At 40.3% G+C, this 17965-nt stretch overlaps 1 protein-coding gene across 1 annotated transcript in view; it reads left to right on the plus strand.

Moving 5' to 3' along the window:
- The window catches only part of Kif26b (kinesin family member 26B), a 326670-nt gene that overhangs the window by 253360 nt on the left and 55345 nt on the right, over nt 1-17965 (plus strand). The window contains exon 9 of the mRNA XM_071619670.1: nt 3123-3282. Coding sequence (XP_071475771.1) covers nt 3123-3282 — 160 coding nt within the window. The remainder of the gene's footprint in view (nt 1-3122; nt 3283-17965) is intronic.

The raw sequence follows: 17965 nt of genomic DNA on the forward strand, positions 1-17965 counted from the left end.
GTCAGTTTTTTCATTGCTGTGACCCAAAGATCTCTTAAGAACAGTATAGAGGAGGAGAAGTTTATTTTGGCTCATAGTTTCAGAGGTTCAGTCCATGGTGAATCAACTCCATAGCTCAGGGCCCAAAGTGAGGCAGAACTTCATGGCAGAAGGGCATGGAGGAGAAAAGCAGCTTAGGACATGATAGCCAGGAAGAAGAGAGAGCCCTGCTCACCAAGGACAAAATATAAGCCCCAAAGGAACACCCCCAGAGAACTACTTCCTCCAACCACATCCTACCTGTCTATAATTACTGCTCAGTTAACTCATCTCCACGTATTCATCACAGATTAGATTGGGCCTCTCATAATCCAATCACTTTACCAGATCTTGCATTGTCTCACAAATGAACTTTTGGGGGACACACCTCATCTGTAAAACATTTGGATTTATCTTGGTGGCTGATAGATATTTTTGAACCTTGTAAATATCCTTAAGCTCTGTTTGAGGAAATTGATTATTTGGAAATAGTTTGATCCTTAATGGTCTTGCTTTTAATGTTTGTTAAATGGAACCAGGTCTGTGCTCAATCCAGTACTACTAAGTGTCTCCAATTACTGAAGCAAGACCCTTCTGAGTACTCTACCTAATATCCTTTGATGTAACCCATATGTTACATTGTTATTTTCTTTTAATAATTATGGTGTGTGTGTGTGTGCGTGTGTGTGTGTGTGTGTGTGTGTGTGTGTGTGTTTTGCTGGGGATTGAACCCAGGGCCTTGAGCATGGGAGGCAAGCACTCTACTAACTGAGCTATATCTCCAGCCCAATAATTATCTTGTGAAGAGATTTAATAATAATAAAAACATGTATTTAACCATGTGCTTATTCCCAAAGCTTTTCGTTCCTTTGTTTATCTTTTGTGGGTATGCCTTTGGTGAATTCTATTAGCGTTTTAAAGTCTAGAAATGTCTTTATTTTCCTTTTGTTTTGAAGTGATCCTTTTTATTGGTGAATAATTTGAGTTTGACAATTTGTAGTCCTTTAAAAATATTGCTGCACCATCCTCTCACTTGTATTATTTCCAGTGAGAAATGTACCATCATACTTATCATTGTTCCTTTGTATATAATATATTTTTGTTCCTCGGGCTGTTTTTACAGTTTTTCTCTTGATCATTGGTTTTGAACAGTGTGATTATGATGTGCCTTTCTGTAGTTTTCTTCATGTTTATTGTGCTTGGAGCTGATTGAGATTCTCAGATCTGTGGGTTTATGGTTTTAATCAAATTTAGGGAAGTTTTAGCTATTATTTCTTTAAGTATTTCATCTGTAACATACTCTGTCTCCCTCAGGAATTCCAGTTACATATATTTGGATACTTGAAATACTACAGCTCTTTTTCTTGTCTACCTGTTTTTTGTTTGTTTTTAACTTTTAAATTCTCTCTGTGTATTTCCTTTTGAAGAATTTATATTGCTAAATCTTCAAATTTACTCATCTTTCCTTTTACAATGTCTAATCTGCTATTCTATCCCATATGTTTTTCATCTCACACATTACAGTGTTCATCTCTAGGGGTTCATTTTGTCTTTTTAAAAATACATATCCCATGTCTCTGCTTAACTTTTTGAACATTTGAAATAAGTTTTAATGACTGTTTTAATAGCTCTCTCTGTCAATTCTAACACCTATGCTCATTCTGGGTTGGTTTCAATTATCCCTTCATTATAAATCTCATTTCCCTGCTTCCTTGTATGCCTAGTTATTTTTTTTTATTAGGTGTCAGGCATTTGGATTTACCTTGTTGGCTGCTAGATATTTTTGAACCTTGTAAATATTCTTAAGCTCTATTTGAGGATGTAGTTGATTACTTGGAAAGAGTTTGATCCTTAATGGTTTTGCTTTTAATATTTGTTAGATGGAATCAGGTCTGTGCTCAATCTAGCACTAAATGTCCCTCATTACTGAAGCAAGACCCTTCTGAGTACTCTACCTAAATCCTTTGAATATTGAGGTTTCCCAGGCTGGCTGGTGGAAGAAAAACAGTTTTTGCAGCCTTGTGCACTATAACCTCTATTCTCTTCAGATGGTCAGTTCCCTGGCTGTGGGTACTTTCCTCATATGCATTTGCTGATCAGTACTCAGTTGAATACACAAGGGACCTTCTCTAAGTCTCTAGAGTTCTCTCCTTTCCAACTGTCCAGTAAACTATTGCCTTGGCCTCCCCTCTCTCCTCAACTCAGGGAGTCCACCAGGTTCCACCTGAATCCCCTCTCCCTGAGCCATGCCTGGAAACTCTCTCAAAGCAATATGCTGAGATATAGGTAGTATTTGCCTTGCTTAGCTCCCCATTTCTCAGGGACCATTGTTCTTTGCTGCTTGATGTCTAATGTCTTACAAACAATTCTTTTATACATTTTGTTCATTTTTTGGTTGTTTCAAATAAGAGAACCAATCTGGTCCTTGTTATTTCTTCTAAGCCAGAAGCAGAAATACTCATGGGCAAATTTTCCAATTTTTCTGAGTTTTATGTTGTCATCTATAGAAAAGGATAATAGTATTTTATTTATAATTTTACCATGAAAACTGAATGAGACTGTGGTTTGTGTAGTACCTGGCAATTGGCAGATGCTCAGCAAATATTTGGGTCTTCAATCTCTCTATACCTAATTCTTACTTCTTCTGGATTTTACTTGGGTTATCAACATGATTCATGGCTGAACTTTGGGTTGGGATCTCTACAATGATTGACTAACGTAGACAATCACTTGTGGGCCAATAAGATTTTAACATGATGGGTTTCAGAATTCTGCTATCCAGAGGACATTGAGGTATAAACCTTTTTTCTCCTTTAATTAGACATTTTCTTTTTCTAAAACGTCATCCAATCCAACCTGCTAGAATTATTCATTTGTTTATAGTATGAATATCAGGTTTTGGAAGGTCAGTGATTGAAGTAGACAGAATTTAAGAGGACCTGTGCTATTTGTAATCCAGTATAATTTTGTTGGGATTTCCACTAGATCATGAATGTCAACCTTTTCTTTCCCCTTTTCTTCTCAGATTTCCCAAAGAACTGCATGAAGAAGTGTTTGCTGTAACTCACTTATTCTCTCTTCTTTTTGCTTCTCTCCCACGATAGTGTCTGGAGGTCGTAGTCGCCTGCATCTCATTGATCTTGGCAGCTGTGTGAAAGCTCTTAGCAAAAATCGAGAAGGAGGTTCAGGGCTGTGCCTCTCATTGTCTGCACTGGGCAATGTCATCCTCGCTCTCGTCAATGGCAGCAAACACATCCCATACAAGTAAGTGATTCTTCTATTTGAATAATAAGTGTGGTAAACATGGTACCAGAGCCGGATGTGGGACACTTAGTCCAGTGCCATCTAGGGAGAAGTGTGGCACAGAGGAACAGTCTGGACCAAATTACTAGTTCAGAGCCATAGATCAGCATTAGCTAACCATTGTATAATGTATCATCTTCCAAATTGGAGAGTTTTAGAAATACTTAAAACTAACTTTAGGCTACTCAGAGAAAATAGGACATTATCTCAGTGGAGGTCTCCCGTTACAATGACTATTTGTGGATTATTGTCACCATTGTGTTGATGTGTATATTTAATAGTGATGTGAGCAACTGGCTGAAGATTGGCTTATCTTTTCTTTAAGACTAACAGATTAAACCAATAAAAATACAGATATCCAGTTACATTTGGATTCCAGATAAACAAATAATGTTTTTGTATAAGTATGCCTCCCCCACCATTATTGTATGGATACTATAGGAATTTTATATATTATCTGGCTCCCTACTTAGCAAACTTTGTAAGGTTTGGGGATTTATGCAGCACTATTACTTGCAAATGTTTGTTCCACATATCATTTTCTTCCTCTCTTTCTGCTATTGCTCCAAGATGATGAAATTAGAGCCACTCCTATGTCTGGCATAGCCATGGACTTTCCATATCATCTATGTTCATAAATGACCCAGTTTTCAACCCCCCTCACCACCATCACCCACCTCACCTTTGCCACTGGACAATGTGGTGGGGTGATAGATGCTCCACTGGCTGTCCAGGCCTCTGACAATGCCCATCTGTGCCTCTTACTAGTTATAAGAACCTATTGTAATGATTAAATGAGGGTTATAGCTGTATATCTTGTCTATATCACAGGAATATAAGACTCAGAATGATATAAGATTAGTATCTAAAAGTTTTTTGGTAGAATTTAGAAACTATGGTAAATAACCAATAATAATAATAATAATAATAATAATAATAAGGCTATCCTTATCTATTTAAATGGAAATAATACCTACTTTAGAGAGTTGCCATAAGTAAAAATATATGGAATCAATTTTTAATCTATAAAAATTCTACAAAATTCAAGTTATTGTATAGGAGGAAAAAAGATAAATCAAGCAGCTTGTTCTGTAGTAACTGAGATTCAGGCTGAGTCCTTGAGTTCTCCTTCCCTCTGTCCTAAGTGGATATAAGACCCACTAAAAACACTGTGATTTTATTCTCCACTGGGAGGACCATTACTAAATAGACCTTATAGAAGCTTAAATGGTAATTATATTCTGGTCTATCACAATTCTTAAAATTTGGAATCCTACTTGATGAACCCAGAAATAGTTTTCCCAAGCCATTGTAAGGCTTGGTTTTCCCGAGTCATTAAAAAAAAAAGTTTTATTTCTGTCATTTCTGCTATTAAACAAACTCAATTTGTGAGTTCAAAAAAAAAAAAAAAAGGAAGGAAGGAAGATCTGGAGAGGAATGTCAAGTCTAGAGAACTTAGAAGGTAATTAAGGAGGTCCTTGTTGGTTTCTATAAAATGAAAATCATGTCCGCAAATATAATAACAATAGATCATAGTGGAGATGAAATTCAAGATACCACCTTATGAGGTCACTGATTATGTATTTTGTATCACTCACATAGTTTCTAAAGAGAGACATGCCTTTATGATTTCAATAAATACTTGTTGAATTGATGGTGGGAAGGATGAATGAATCTACTCATGAAATTATTTTTAATTTAGATAAAGTAACTTCCTTATGGTTAGAGTTAGGTTTTACTATAAACAAATAGGGAAACATTAAGACTTATTTTATTACTAGTTTAAAGTCTCTTGTTAAATTAAACATATTTTTAACATCAGCTAGCCTTAACAACCAGCCACCTGCCCTCTTAGAAGGAGGAGTATGAAACCACCCCACTCCCCACTCCCTGCAGACATCTGTCAGCTCAATTCCAGGAGTTCCCTTCCTTCTGTTCTGGCATCCAGAGTAATGATCATAGTGTTTCTATGTGTATGTGAAGCATAGACTTAACATAAATGCTGTGTCTGCAGGAGACCCAGTGATGGAGTTATCTCCTGGCATCAGGACAACTGGTGGAATCATTGGTCTCCAGGCTCACACACTTCTATCAGCCGTCCTTTCTCTACCTAACTTACATCACCAAGAGCTTGTTGAGCAACCCATTGATGATGAGTTATGGTAGCATGGCAACCTCACAAGCCAGCCAGCAATGTCTTTCCCAAAACACCCATTAGCTAGTACATTTGTTCTTTCATTTCTCGGTCCTTACTACCCTCCCTTGATCCTTAATACTCTCCCTAGGTCCTTACAGTCCATTGTTATTTATAAGCTTTGAAAGATCTTTGCCATAACATTTTCTCAGATTCTCAGCCATAGCATTTATTCAATATTTGGTGTCTGCACATTGTATTTGCAAAGTGATTAATCAACTAGAAACTATCCTCTTTCAGGGCACAGAAAGATAAGACAAAGATTTACTCAAATCACCCAGCCAGTTGGTGGCAGGATCAAACTGCATCACTTTTCACAGTTTCAGAGACCTTGGCAGCTCTGAGCCCACGTGGCTGACCTACTCCCCCTTTTCATCAAGCTCTATAATATATTAGCTGCCTTGCTCTGCACAGCAGGGGTATCCGGCACAGCAGGATGGCCCAGATTTCTTTTATCAATTCCATCAGTGCTCTGAAGCCACATTATGCAGCATTTTGTTAGCATACTAAACACCTTTCAGGGTGTCAAACTTAGTCTTTGCATTGGTTCCTTCGAAAGGGGAAGTTTCTTACCCATATAGTTTCTTCTTGTTCTGCTCACTTGTTGGGGGTTGGGGGCAGAAAATCAAACTCATATCTTTTACCCTCCCCCACCTGACCAAAACACAAAAATCCCACTGCTTCTTCATTTGTCACCCTAGACAACTCTGTGCTTGGAACCTGCATTACTAGCGCTTGCTTCTGGGAAATTAACTGGAATGTGCACAGAGGGGATATAGCCTGTCTTCATTTCTCTTCATCACTGTACCAGACGATTTGTCATGTGAGCAAGCCGGAAAGTGAGTTTGGATTCATTACCCATCCCGGTGCTCCCACAGGCACCCTGGATGTGCCCTGAATGGTTCTGACTTTGCAAATGATATTGCCTTTGCAAATGACAGATGCAGGCGTGGAACAGGCTCCCAACCTCAGCCATTACACAGCACGGGCCTGCTGGCCAATCCCAAAGCCATAAATCAATCCTAAATGGTGACACCATTCAGAAAGGCGTGCAGGGAAGTCAGGGAGACCACCAAAGACTCCAACCCCCTAGTCAGTTCTGCACTGACAGGCTGCACAAATTACTCTCTAACTTTGGGGAAACCTCATGACCAGGAAAATCTGTCCTTGTCCTGAGCATTTTGACAGCACATTTGCAAATTTCCTTCAGGCTCATTCATTACTGTTGTTTGCTATTCCTTACCACTTCTTGGGCAACAAGGTGCCAGGAGTCTTCCCATTTGATGGATTAAAAAAATAAAATAATGAGTCTGCGAGAGTACGGTGGTGGGTACGGAGCGTGCGGCCGTTCCCGCGGCCTCCTCTTCCTCTCCGTTCTCCTCACTCCTACCCCGCACCCCTTTCCCTCACCCCGGCCCCGTCACCTTCCCGCCCCCCACACTCAGGACAAGAATGCCCTGTCCGGAACAACCCAGCAGCGCCTAGATGGCTTTGGTCACGGTCCAGCGGTCGCCTACCCCCAGCACCACCTCCAGCCCTTGCGCCTCGATGAAGAAAAACTGGTTCTCAGGGAGATGTCTAGATGAATGACAGTGTAATTCAGTAGGAACAGGCCCAGCGTCCTGCAGGCGGGGTAGCCATGACACCCTAATTGGAGTAGGGGCAGAGCAGAGCCTCCACCCGTGCCCGAAAGGTGGGCAGATCTGCGACCGACCAGCGGGACAGGCCCAGTGGCCTGCCGGTACGACAGACACGTCACCCCATTTGCAGTAGGGGCAGAGTAGAGCCGCCGCCCGCGCCTGCAGGGTAGGCAAACCTGCAACCGACCGGCGGATCAGGCCCGGTGGCCTGCCGGCGTGGTACACTCGTCACCCCAATTGGAGTAGGGGCAGAACAGAGCCGCCGCCAGCTCCCAGAACAGGCCCAGTGACCTGCCGGCGTGGTAGCCACGAAACCCCAATTGGAATAAGGAGAGAGCAGAGCCGCCGCCCGCACCTGCAGGAAAGATACGCAAGCAGTATGAAAAGACAAGGAAAGAAAGGACCACAAGCAATGCAGGTCAACGCAACTTTAGAAGAGGTAACAGCTGCAGCAGATGGAATGTCAGATAAAGAATTCAGGATATACATGCTTCAGATGATCTGGAGTATCAAGGAAGACATTAAACAGCAAAATCAGACAATGAAAGATCACTTCGACAACGAATTACGCAAACAAATCCAGGAAGCAAAGGATCAACTATACAGGGAGATAGAGGTTATAAAAAACAAACAAACAGAAATCCTAGAAATGCAGGAAGCAATAAACCAACTTAAAAACTCAATGGAGAATACTACCAGCAGAGTAGAACACTTAGAAGATAGAACATCAGACAATGAAGACAAAGTATTTCAACTGGAAAAGAACATAGACAGCTCAGCAAGACTGTTAAGAAACCATGAGCAGAACATCCAAGAAATATGGGATAACATTAAGAGACCAAACTTAAGAGTCATTGGGATACAGGAAGGTACAGAGCTCCAAACCAAAGGAATGAGAAGTCTATTCAATGAAATAATACAAGAAAACTTCCCAGACTTGAAGAATGAGACAGAACCCCAAATCCTAGAAGCCTACAGGACGCCGAATGTGCAAAATCATAAGAGATCCACACCTAGACACATCATAATGAAGATGCCCAACATACAGAATAAGGAGAGAATTTTAAAAGCTACAAGAGAAAGGAAGCAGATTACATTTAGGGGTAAGCCAATCAGGATAACAGCTGATCTTTCAACACAGACTCTGAAAGCTAGAAGATCCTGGAATAACATATTTCAAACACTGAAAGAAAATGGGTTCCAACCAAGAATTGTGTATCCAGCGAAATTAAGCTTCAGGATGGAAGATGAAATTAAAACCTTCCACGATAAACAAAAGTTTAAAGAATTCGCAGCTAGAAAACCATCTCTTCAAAACATCCTCGCCAAAGCATTACAGGAAGAGGAAATGGAAAATAACAATGAAAACCAACAGTGGGAGGTAGGACAGTAAAGGGGGGGGGGGAATAATCAAAGAGGAAAACAAACCATGTTTAGTAACAGAAATAAACAAATATGGCTGGAAGAACAACCCATATCTCAATAATAACCCTAAATGTTAATGGCTTAAACTCACCAATTAAGAGACACACGCTAGTAGAATGGATCACAAAACAAGACCCAACAATATGCTGCCTACAGGAGACGCATTTGATAGGAAAAGACATACATAGGCTGAAGGTGAAAGGTTGGGAAAAATCATATCACTCATATGGACTTCGGAAACAAGCAGGAGTGTCCATACTCATATCAAATAAAATAGATTTCAAGCCAAAGTTAATCAAAAGAGATAAAGAGGGACACTACATACTGCTTAAGGGAACCATACACCAACAAGACATAACAATCATAAATATTTATGCCCCAAACAATGGTGCAGCTATGTTCGTCAAACAAACTCTTCTCAAGTTCAAGAGTCTAATAGATCACCATACCATAATCATGGGAGACTTCAACACACCTCTCTCGCCACTGGACAGATCTTCCAAACAAAAGTTGAATAAGGAAACTATAGAACTCAATAACACTATTAATAACCTAGACCTAATTGACATATATAGAATATACCACCCAACATCAAGCAGTTACACTTTTTTCTCAGCAGCACATGGATCCTTCTCAAAAATAGATCATATATTATGTCACAGGGCAACTCTTAGACAATATAAAGGAGTAGAGATAATACCATGCATCTTATCTGATCATAATGGAATGAAACTGAAAATCAACGATAAAAGAAGGAAGGAAAAAGCATACATCACTTGGAGAATGAACAATAGGTTACTGAATGATCAATGGGTTATAGAAGACATCAAGAAGGAAATTAAAAAATTCTTAGAGATAAATGAAAACACAGACACAACATATCGGAATCTATGGGACACATTGAAAGCAGTTCTAAGAGGAAAATTCATTGCTTGGAGTTCATTCCTTAAAAAAAGAAAAAACCGGGCTGGAGATGTGGCTCAAGCGGTAGCGCGCTCGCCTGGCATGCGTGCGGCCCGGGTTCGATCCTCAGCACCACATACAAACAAAGATGTTGTGTCCGCCGAAAACTAAAAAATAAATATTAAAAGTTCTCTCTCTCTTAAAAAAAAGTAAATAAATAAATATTAAAAAAAAAAATGTCGATGTTTAAAAAAAAAAAAAAGAAAAGAAAAAACCAACAAATAAATGATCTCATACTTCATCTCAAAATCCTTGAAAAAGAAGAGCAAAACAACAGCAAAAGAAGTAGAAGGCAAGAAATAATTAAAATCAGAGCTGAAATTAATGAAATCGAAACAAAAGAAACAATTGAAAAAATTGACAAAACTAAAAGTTGGTTCTTTGAAAAAATAAACAAAATCGACAGACCCTTAGCGATGCTAGCGAAGAGAAGAAGAGAGAGAACTCAAATTACTAGCATACGGGATGAAAAAGGCAATATCACAACAGACACTTCAGAAATACAGAAGATAATCAAAAACTATTTTGAATCCTTATACTCCAACAAATTAGAAGATAGTGAAGGCATTGATAAATTTCTTAAGTCATATGATCTGCCCAGATTGAGTCAGGAGGATATAGAAAACCTAAACAGACCAATATCAATTGAGGAAATAGAAGAAACCATAAAAAGACTTCCAACTAAGAAAAGCCCAGGTCCAGATGGGTATACAGCAGAATTTTACAAAACCTTTAAAGAAGAACTAATACCAATACTTTTCAAGCTACTTCAGGAAATAGAAAAGGAGGGAGAACTTCCAAATTCATTCTATGAGGCCAACATCACCCTGATACCTAAACCAGACAAAGACACTTCAAAGAAAGAAAACTACAGACCAATATCTCTAATGAACCTAGATGCAAAAATCCTCAATAAAATTCTGGCGAATCGGATACAAAAACATATCAAAAAAATTGTACACCATGATCAAGTAGGATTCAACCCAGGGATGCAAGGCTGGTTCAATATACGGAAATCAATAAATGTTATTCACCACATCAATAGACTTAAAAATAAGAACCATATGATCATCTCGATAGATGCGGAAAAAGCATTTGACAAAGTACAGCATCCCTTTATGTTCAAAACTCTAGAAAAACTAGGGATAACAGGAACATACCTCAATATTGTAAAAGCAATCTATGCTAAGCCTCAGGCTAGCATCATTCTGAATGGAGAAAAACTGAAGGCATTCCCTCTAAAATCTGGAACTAGACAGGGATGCCCTCTCTCTCCACTTCTGTTCAACATAGTTCTCGAAACACTGGCCAGAGCAATTAGACAGACGAAAGAAATTAAAGGCATAAAAATAGGAAAAGAAGAACTTAAATTATCACTATTTGCAGATGATATGATTCTATACCTAGCAGACCCAAAAGGCTCTACAAAGAAACTATTAGAGCTAATAAATGAATTCAGCAAAGTGGCAGGATATAAAATCAACACGCATAAATCAAAGGCATTCCTGTATATCAGCGACAAATCCTCTGAAATGGAAATGAGGACAACCACTCCATTCAAAATATCTTCAAAAAAAATAAAATACTTGGGAATCAACCTAACAAAAGAGGTGAAAGACTTATACAATGAAAACTACAGAACCCTAAAGAGAGAAATAGAAGAAGATCTTAGAAGATGGAAAAATATACCCTGTTCATGGATAGGCAGAACTAACATCATCAAAATGGCGATATTACCAAAAGTTCTCTATAGGTTTAATGCAATGCCAATCAAAATCCCAACGGCATTTCTTGTAGAAATAGAGAAAGCAATCATGAAATTCATATGGAAAAATAAAAGACCCAGAATAGCAAAAACAATGCTAAGCAGGAAGTGTGAATCAGGCGGTATAGCGATACCAGACTTCAAACTATACTACAGAGCAATAGTAACAAAAACAGCATGGTACTGGTACCAAAACAGGCAGGTGGACCAATGGTACAGAATAGAGGACACAGAAACCAATCCACAAAACTACAACTATCTTATATTTGATAAAGGGGCTAAAAGCATGCAATGGAGGAAGGATAGCATCTTCAACAAATGGTGCTGGGAAAACTGGAAATCCATATACAACAAAATGAAACTGAATCCCTTTCTCTCGCCATGCACAAAAGTGAATTCAAAATGGATCAAGGAGCTTGATATCAAATCAGAGACACGGCGTCTGATAGAAGAAAAAGTTGGCTACGATCTACATACTGTGGGGTCGGGCTCCAAATTCCTCAATAGGACACCCATAGCACAAAAGTTAATAACTAGAATCAACAAATGGGACTTACTCAAACTAAAAAGTTTCTTCTCAGCAAAAGAAACAATAAGAGAGGTAAATAGGGAGCCTACACCCTGGGAACAAATCTTTACTCCTCACACTTCAGATAGAGCCCTAATATCCAGAGTATACAAAGAACTCAAAAAATTAGACAATAAGAAAACAAACAACCCAATCAACAAATGGGCCAAGGACCTGAACAGACACTTCTCAGAGGAGGACATACAGTCAATCAACAAGTACATGAAAAAATGCTCAACATCTCTAGCTGTCAGAGAAATGCAAATCAAAACCACCCTAAGATACCATCTCACTCCAGTAAGATTGGCAGCCATTAGGAAGTCAAACAACAACAAGTGCTGGCGAGGATGTGGGGAAAAGGGTACACTTGTACATTGCTGGTGGGACTGCAGATTGGTGCAGCCAATTTGGAAAGCAGTATGGAGATTTCTTGGAAAGCTGGGAATGGAGCCACCATTTGACCCAGCTATTCCCCTTCTTGGTCTATTCCCTAAAGACCTAAAAAGAGCATGCTACAGGGACACTGCTACATCGATGTTCATAGCAGCACAGTTCACAATAGCAAGACTGTGGAACCAACCTAGATGCCCTTCAATAGACAAATGGATAAAAAAAATGTGGCATTTATACACAATGGAGTATTACTCTGCATTAAAAAATGACAAAATCATAGAATTTACAGGGAAATGGATGGCATTAGAGCAGATTATTCTAAGTGAAGCTAGCCAATCCCTAAAAAACAAATGCCAAATGTCTTCTTTGATATAAGGAGAGTAACTAAGAACAGTGTAGGGACGAAGAACAGGAGAAGAAGATTAACATTTAATAGGGATGAGAGGTGGGAGGGAAAGGGAGAGAGAAGGGAAATTGCATGGTAATGGAAGGAGACCCTCAGGGTTATACAGTGGAGGAGGTAGAGAGAGAGGAGGGGAGGGGAGGGGAGAGGTGGGGAGGGGGGAGGGTGGAGGATGGGAAATGCAGCGGAGCACAACAGACACTAGTATGGCAATTTGTAAATCAATGGATGTGTAACTGATGTGATTCTGCAATCTGTGTATGGGGTGAAGGTGGAAGTTCATAACCCACTTGAATCAAAGTGTGGAATATGATATGTCAAGAAATTTGTAATGTTTTGAACAACCCACAATAAAAATTAAAAAAAAATAAAATAAAAAAACAGGGGCATTGACATGAATTCTTATGCCATAGACCAGGGTCCTAGGTCCACACTATTAGGTTTGGTCCCCAGAAGGGCCACTGCAAGAATGTGTCAGGGTGAACTTAGCTTTAGCAAAAATGCTGTTATGGGGCCGGGGTTGTGGCTCAGCGGTGCAGCGATTGCCTAGCATGCGTGAGGCACTGGGTTCTATCCCCGGTACCACATAAAAATAAAAACAAATTAGTACTATGTCCCAGTTCTTCTGAAGGCTCACACAACTCAATTCTCTCAAAATAGAATTTCTGGTCCTTTTTAGATGTTGTTTTATGAAGGGTATAAACCCTTAGGAAGCATATCCTTCACATCATGACACTTCAGGCCCTATTTACTCCATTTGGAAAAACAATTGCTTTAGTAGGTCTCATAATCTGATACTGAGCAGGGGGCTGATGCCCAGCTCACACAGAAGCCAATTCTCTGGCACCTGATTTTTAAAAAAAGAAAAAACTTTTTATTGAAGGTTAACTGTCAAGTGGACAGGAAATTAAAAAAGAAAGCTTTTCCCATCTGTTGATGGTTGGTAGCAGGGGAGTTCATGGGAAGGAAGAGGGGAGAAGCTGCTTGTTGGTTGAATGATGAGAGGGAGAAGTTTTAGGTGTTTTTTCTTTTTCACTGCAGTGCCGGTGATGATCCCAGACCCTCACACAGGCTAGGCAAGCGCTCTATCACTGAGCTACTGAGATAGACCTGCAGCCCAGTTTTAGGTTTTATTTTGTTTTGCATAGGGTGGATGGTCATTGTGCCTTGTCACAGGTCACATGTCTCAGGGGAGTTATGCTCTATTGAGGGGTCTTTGCACTTGTGATATCCAGAGGCCATTGACCCTATGAGCTGGCTGCTTCTTTTCATGTCTGTTCTTGAAAAGCCTATTTCAAACGGTCCTTGAGTGAATTCTGAGAGCTTTTCCCAAAAGACAACATAAGGACTTTGTTACTTAAGGAATTTATGTCTGGGTGTGTCTGAGCCTTAACTGATTTCAAATCTGTTTGCTTATTTGCCAACAGGATGCTCACACTCTTGATTCTAAACAACAGATATTTGATAATATTTTGGCTCCCATTTAATAAGACATCATGGAAAATGACTCTGTGACCCTCTCATGTTGTGTCTGTGGGACATGCTCTTCCCAGACAACTTACAAAATGGTACTGCATAACCATCCCGTGATGTAAGTGATGCTCAGTTCCCCTCTTTTATGGGTTTGGTCTGTGGTGCAGACCAGAGTCCTAATCCTTGTTTGTTTAGATCAGTCACAGACGTGCTTTGGGCCCAGGCAGCTGTGCTGACTTCACCTCCTTCTCTCCGTGGTCCAATAACTTCGAGAAAGCACGTGGAGCCTAAGGCAGTCTATTGTCATGAGCTTCAGACTGTAAGCAAACACTACCTGCAGCAGAAACCTCGATCCCACCAGAGCAATAAGGATGTCCTTGCACAGCTCTGTAATGGGAACACTTTTCCTCCAAAGGCTTTAGTGAGGGGTCAGGAACCAGGTCGTGTGTAAGAACACAGCAGCTTCCATAGCGCAGCAATTCACTCAAACCAGCAGGTAGCACTAGAAACTGTAGATTCAAGTCAGTTACTCCAAGGAAATGACATTTTATCACAAAGGCAGCTTTTTCAAAATGTTAATGGCTCTTCAGCACGAGACAGTATACACCTGCAGCAGCAAGCCTAAAATTCCCAAGGACTTTGCAGGATGCCCCTCTCTGAAGCATGCAGGTGGTCCTCTGCCTTGCCATGGAGAAACACCTCCTCCTAGTATCCATTTAGCTTTGGGGATCAGCTGTGCACCCTCAGAACTGGAAACCCACTCAGGGTCTAAAGGCTGGAGAAAAGTGGCTCAAGGCTACTATTAGCTACAACCTTCAGTTCCCCTGGCTCCAAAGACCTGTCCCTCTGGACTTGATTATTTACATGTACCATGAAATTAAATTGATATTTACCAGAAAAATACAAATACTCGTTCTCCAAACTTACTTAAGATAGCATGAGGTGGGCAGAAACTCTGTGCAAGAATCTTCGTGTATGAGGCAGACACACACACGTGCATTTTTAGCCTCCTTTAAATGTACATTAATGTTAGATTATCTCTTTTTGATTTACAGAGAGAACATCAATTTAGAACTATTTGCACAAACTCTAGATATCAGTTTGTAGAATTCCCTGTTTAGAAATAAAATAACCAAAGCCTCAGGTTGCCAGGCAACTGCAGCAACGATAATTCTTAGCATTGCTGCTCCAAAAACATTCATTTTTGTATATTTTAATGACAGGATGAAGAGAGAATGAGCTCAGAATGTCACTGGGACACAGAAGTCCCATTTTTAATGAAATTTTTAGCATTCTCACTTTCGTTTATTGTCACCTCATAGCTGTTTGCTTCCCTGGCCAGTGGTATTTTCATATTTAATTATGGAAATTTCCAAAGATTGTTATTACTTTCATAATAGTCCAAGCAGTAATTGTCAGTAAATTAACTGCCTGGCTCATTCTCTACAAGTCAGTCCTGGAGCAATGGCACCATTTGGGAATACACTGGGGTCACATGACCACCAGTGGGTTCAGGCGTGGGTTGTTGAACCCCTGGTTCGACAGGCAAACTACACAGGTCATCCTTTTTGTTCTCAGGAGCACTATTCTTTCACTGAATTGGGAGCAGAATAATAGGCCCCCAACTCAAACAGAACCTCTGGGCAGCAAGTCACCATGGCTTGTCTTTTTTTCTGTCTATCACAGCTGGTCCCTGTTGGATAATGTGACATAACAGTCTGAGGACTGGATCAGGAGACATCTTCATTTCCCTTTTGGCTTTTCATGTTTATTTTTCTTTAGTGTCATTTATGAGGTTTACTAATCAACGTCTTTTCCTTTCTAGATTCTGAACCAGCTATCCAATAGATATAAGAATGTGTCTGGAATTAAAACCCCACATTCTCTTAATCCTATCAGAGTAAGAGGCTTCTTTCTGCCCCTCCATGAACAGATCCAGGAACTTGGGAAAGGGCAGAATTAGGTTGGCAGAACAGCCACACCCAAACCCACTGGCTGTGGTAGAGAAGGGAGGTGGAGGTGTAGGCGGTAAGAGACAGACAGATGAGTTTGGCTGTACATGCTCGGGGTTGTATTTACCACCCTCGGCAGTAAGATATGTTTTTTCCGTGAGAAGAGATAACTAAAAAGGCATCAAGAAGAGGGGAAATTTTTTCTTGATCTTTCCAATAGAATAGAGGTTCCTAATTTAAAGACTTGCTGAATCATAAGGAGAAGGAGGTAACAGTATCCAGTATTTATTTTCTGTTTTTTCTTAACTTAGAAAATTGAGCTCCACGGAAGGGTTACTTCTTGATGTGACCAAAATGATAACAGTCCATAGTCATTGTTCTCTTACAGTGTACCAGAAGCTATTCAAAAGGTTTTATTGGTATTGAATTCTGTCAACTATCCAGGACACAGGTACCATGATGGTCATTCTCATATTCCAGATGGGGAAACTGAGACACAGAGAAATGGAGTTACTTGTCCAAGATTATACAGCTAGAACAGAGCTACCTCCTGCCTCCCAATATCACTGCTACTCAATACAGTGTCTAGAATGTTGTTGGTACTTACTCGATACTTGTCTAAATAACAAATGAGGCATGACCAAAATTTAAATGTGACCTTGATTGTAAGTGAAAGCATAGATCCACCAGGTGGAAGCAATGGTGGCCGGCTTGAGGAGATGATTCAGGTCAGTCTCCTGGTCTTGCCTGTTTCTGTGATTGCCAAGCTGGGACCGACTGCCAGGTACTTATGGAAGTGAGGAACATGAAATAAAGTAGATAAAAGAGGGAAAGGAAATCTCCCACTCAGGGCCCAATCACTTATCTGGACTGAATCAGAAATATTAAATAAGCATGTTGGAATCAAGGAGACTCTTCTGACCTAGGGCTTGTGCTCAAGTTTCAAGGGAGAAGCTTAGAAAGTGGGGCTCCAGTCAACCTCATTAAGTGGCCATCAATGGAACCTAGTATTCTGAGTATCATATGCTGGGAACCCTAACAGAGGAACTCAACAAATCTCCGCCATTTTCTCTAATCTATTTTTTTTTAATTAATCTTTCTCATTTAAGAGCCTAAAAGCTTATGGAGTCTTTTTACATCCCCCATTGAGGGAAAAAACTGAATTATTCTATAATTACAGGACTCCCACCCACAAAGCCCTCCTGCTTTACCTGGCCAGCGGCTCCAGCACAAAAAAAAAAGGAACCATTTCCCACACTGGAGAAGTGGGCACTGGGCACAGCCGACTGATAAGACAGTTTCCATCTCTCCCCTCCACGGGTGGCGGTGTCCATTAGGGGTGTCGAGGTGTTCCTCTGTGAACAGACATCTGTCAGTTGGAAAGGTTATCATCCAGGCTGTGTCTTGAAGCTTTGCTGAGTACAGGCAAGGTAGGGAAGGGATAAGGGAGAGGTGAGAATGACGGCAGGGCTGTCAGAGTGTGAGATAGTAAGCTTCTGCAAACATTTGGCTAATAATAGAAGCTTTGGGAATGTCCACAGTCAGCAGATTAAAATAGTCAATCTTCCAATAGGAATTTGTGAACGTTCTTCAGACTGAGCTCCCAAAGAAGTAGGTGGAGTTGAATAGCTGTGGTTTCTAAAAAAGCTGGATTGCGACCTGGGCTGGGGGAGCCGATGTTGAGCTGAGGCCAGGGCATGGGGATTCTAGCGAGGGCGCCATTGCTGACCTCCATATACTCCAAGACTCTCCCTCAGCTTTTCATGTCTCCACCAGCAAAATCAGAGTCCACATTCTTACTTATCCACCTCCGAAACATATCATAGGTCCCACTGAGACAATGTCTGTGAGCCTCTTTAAAGAAGAGG

The sequence above is a fragment of the Marmota flaviventris genome, chromosome 12 (genome assembly GCF_047511675.1).
Source record: "Marmota flaviventris isolate mMarFla1 chromosome 12, mMarFla1.hap1, whole genome shotgun sequence".
NCBI lineage: Eukaryota > Metazoa > Chordata > Mammalia > Rodentia > Sciuridae > Marmota > Marmota flaviventris.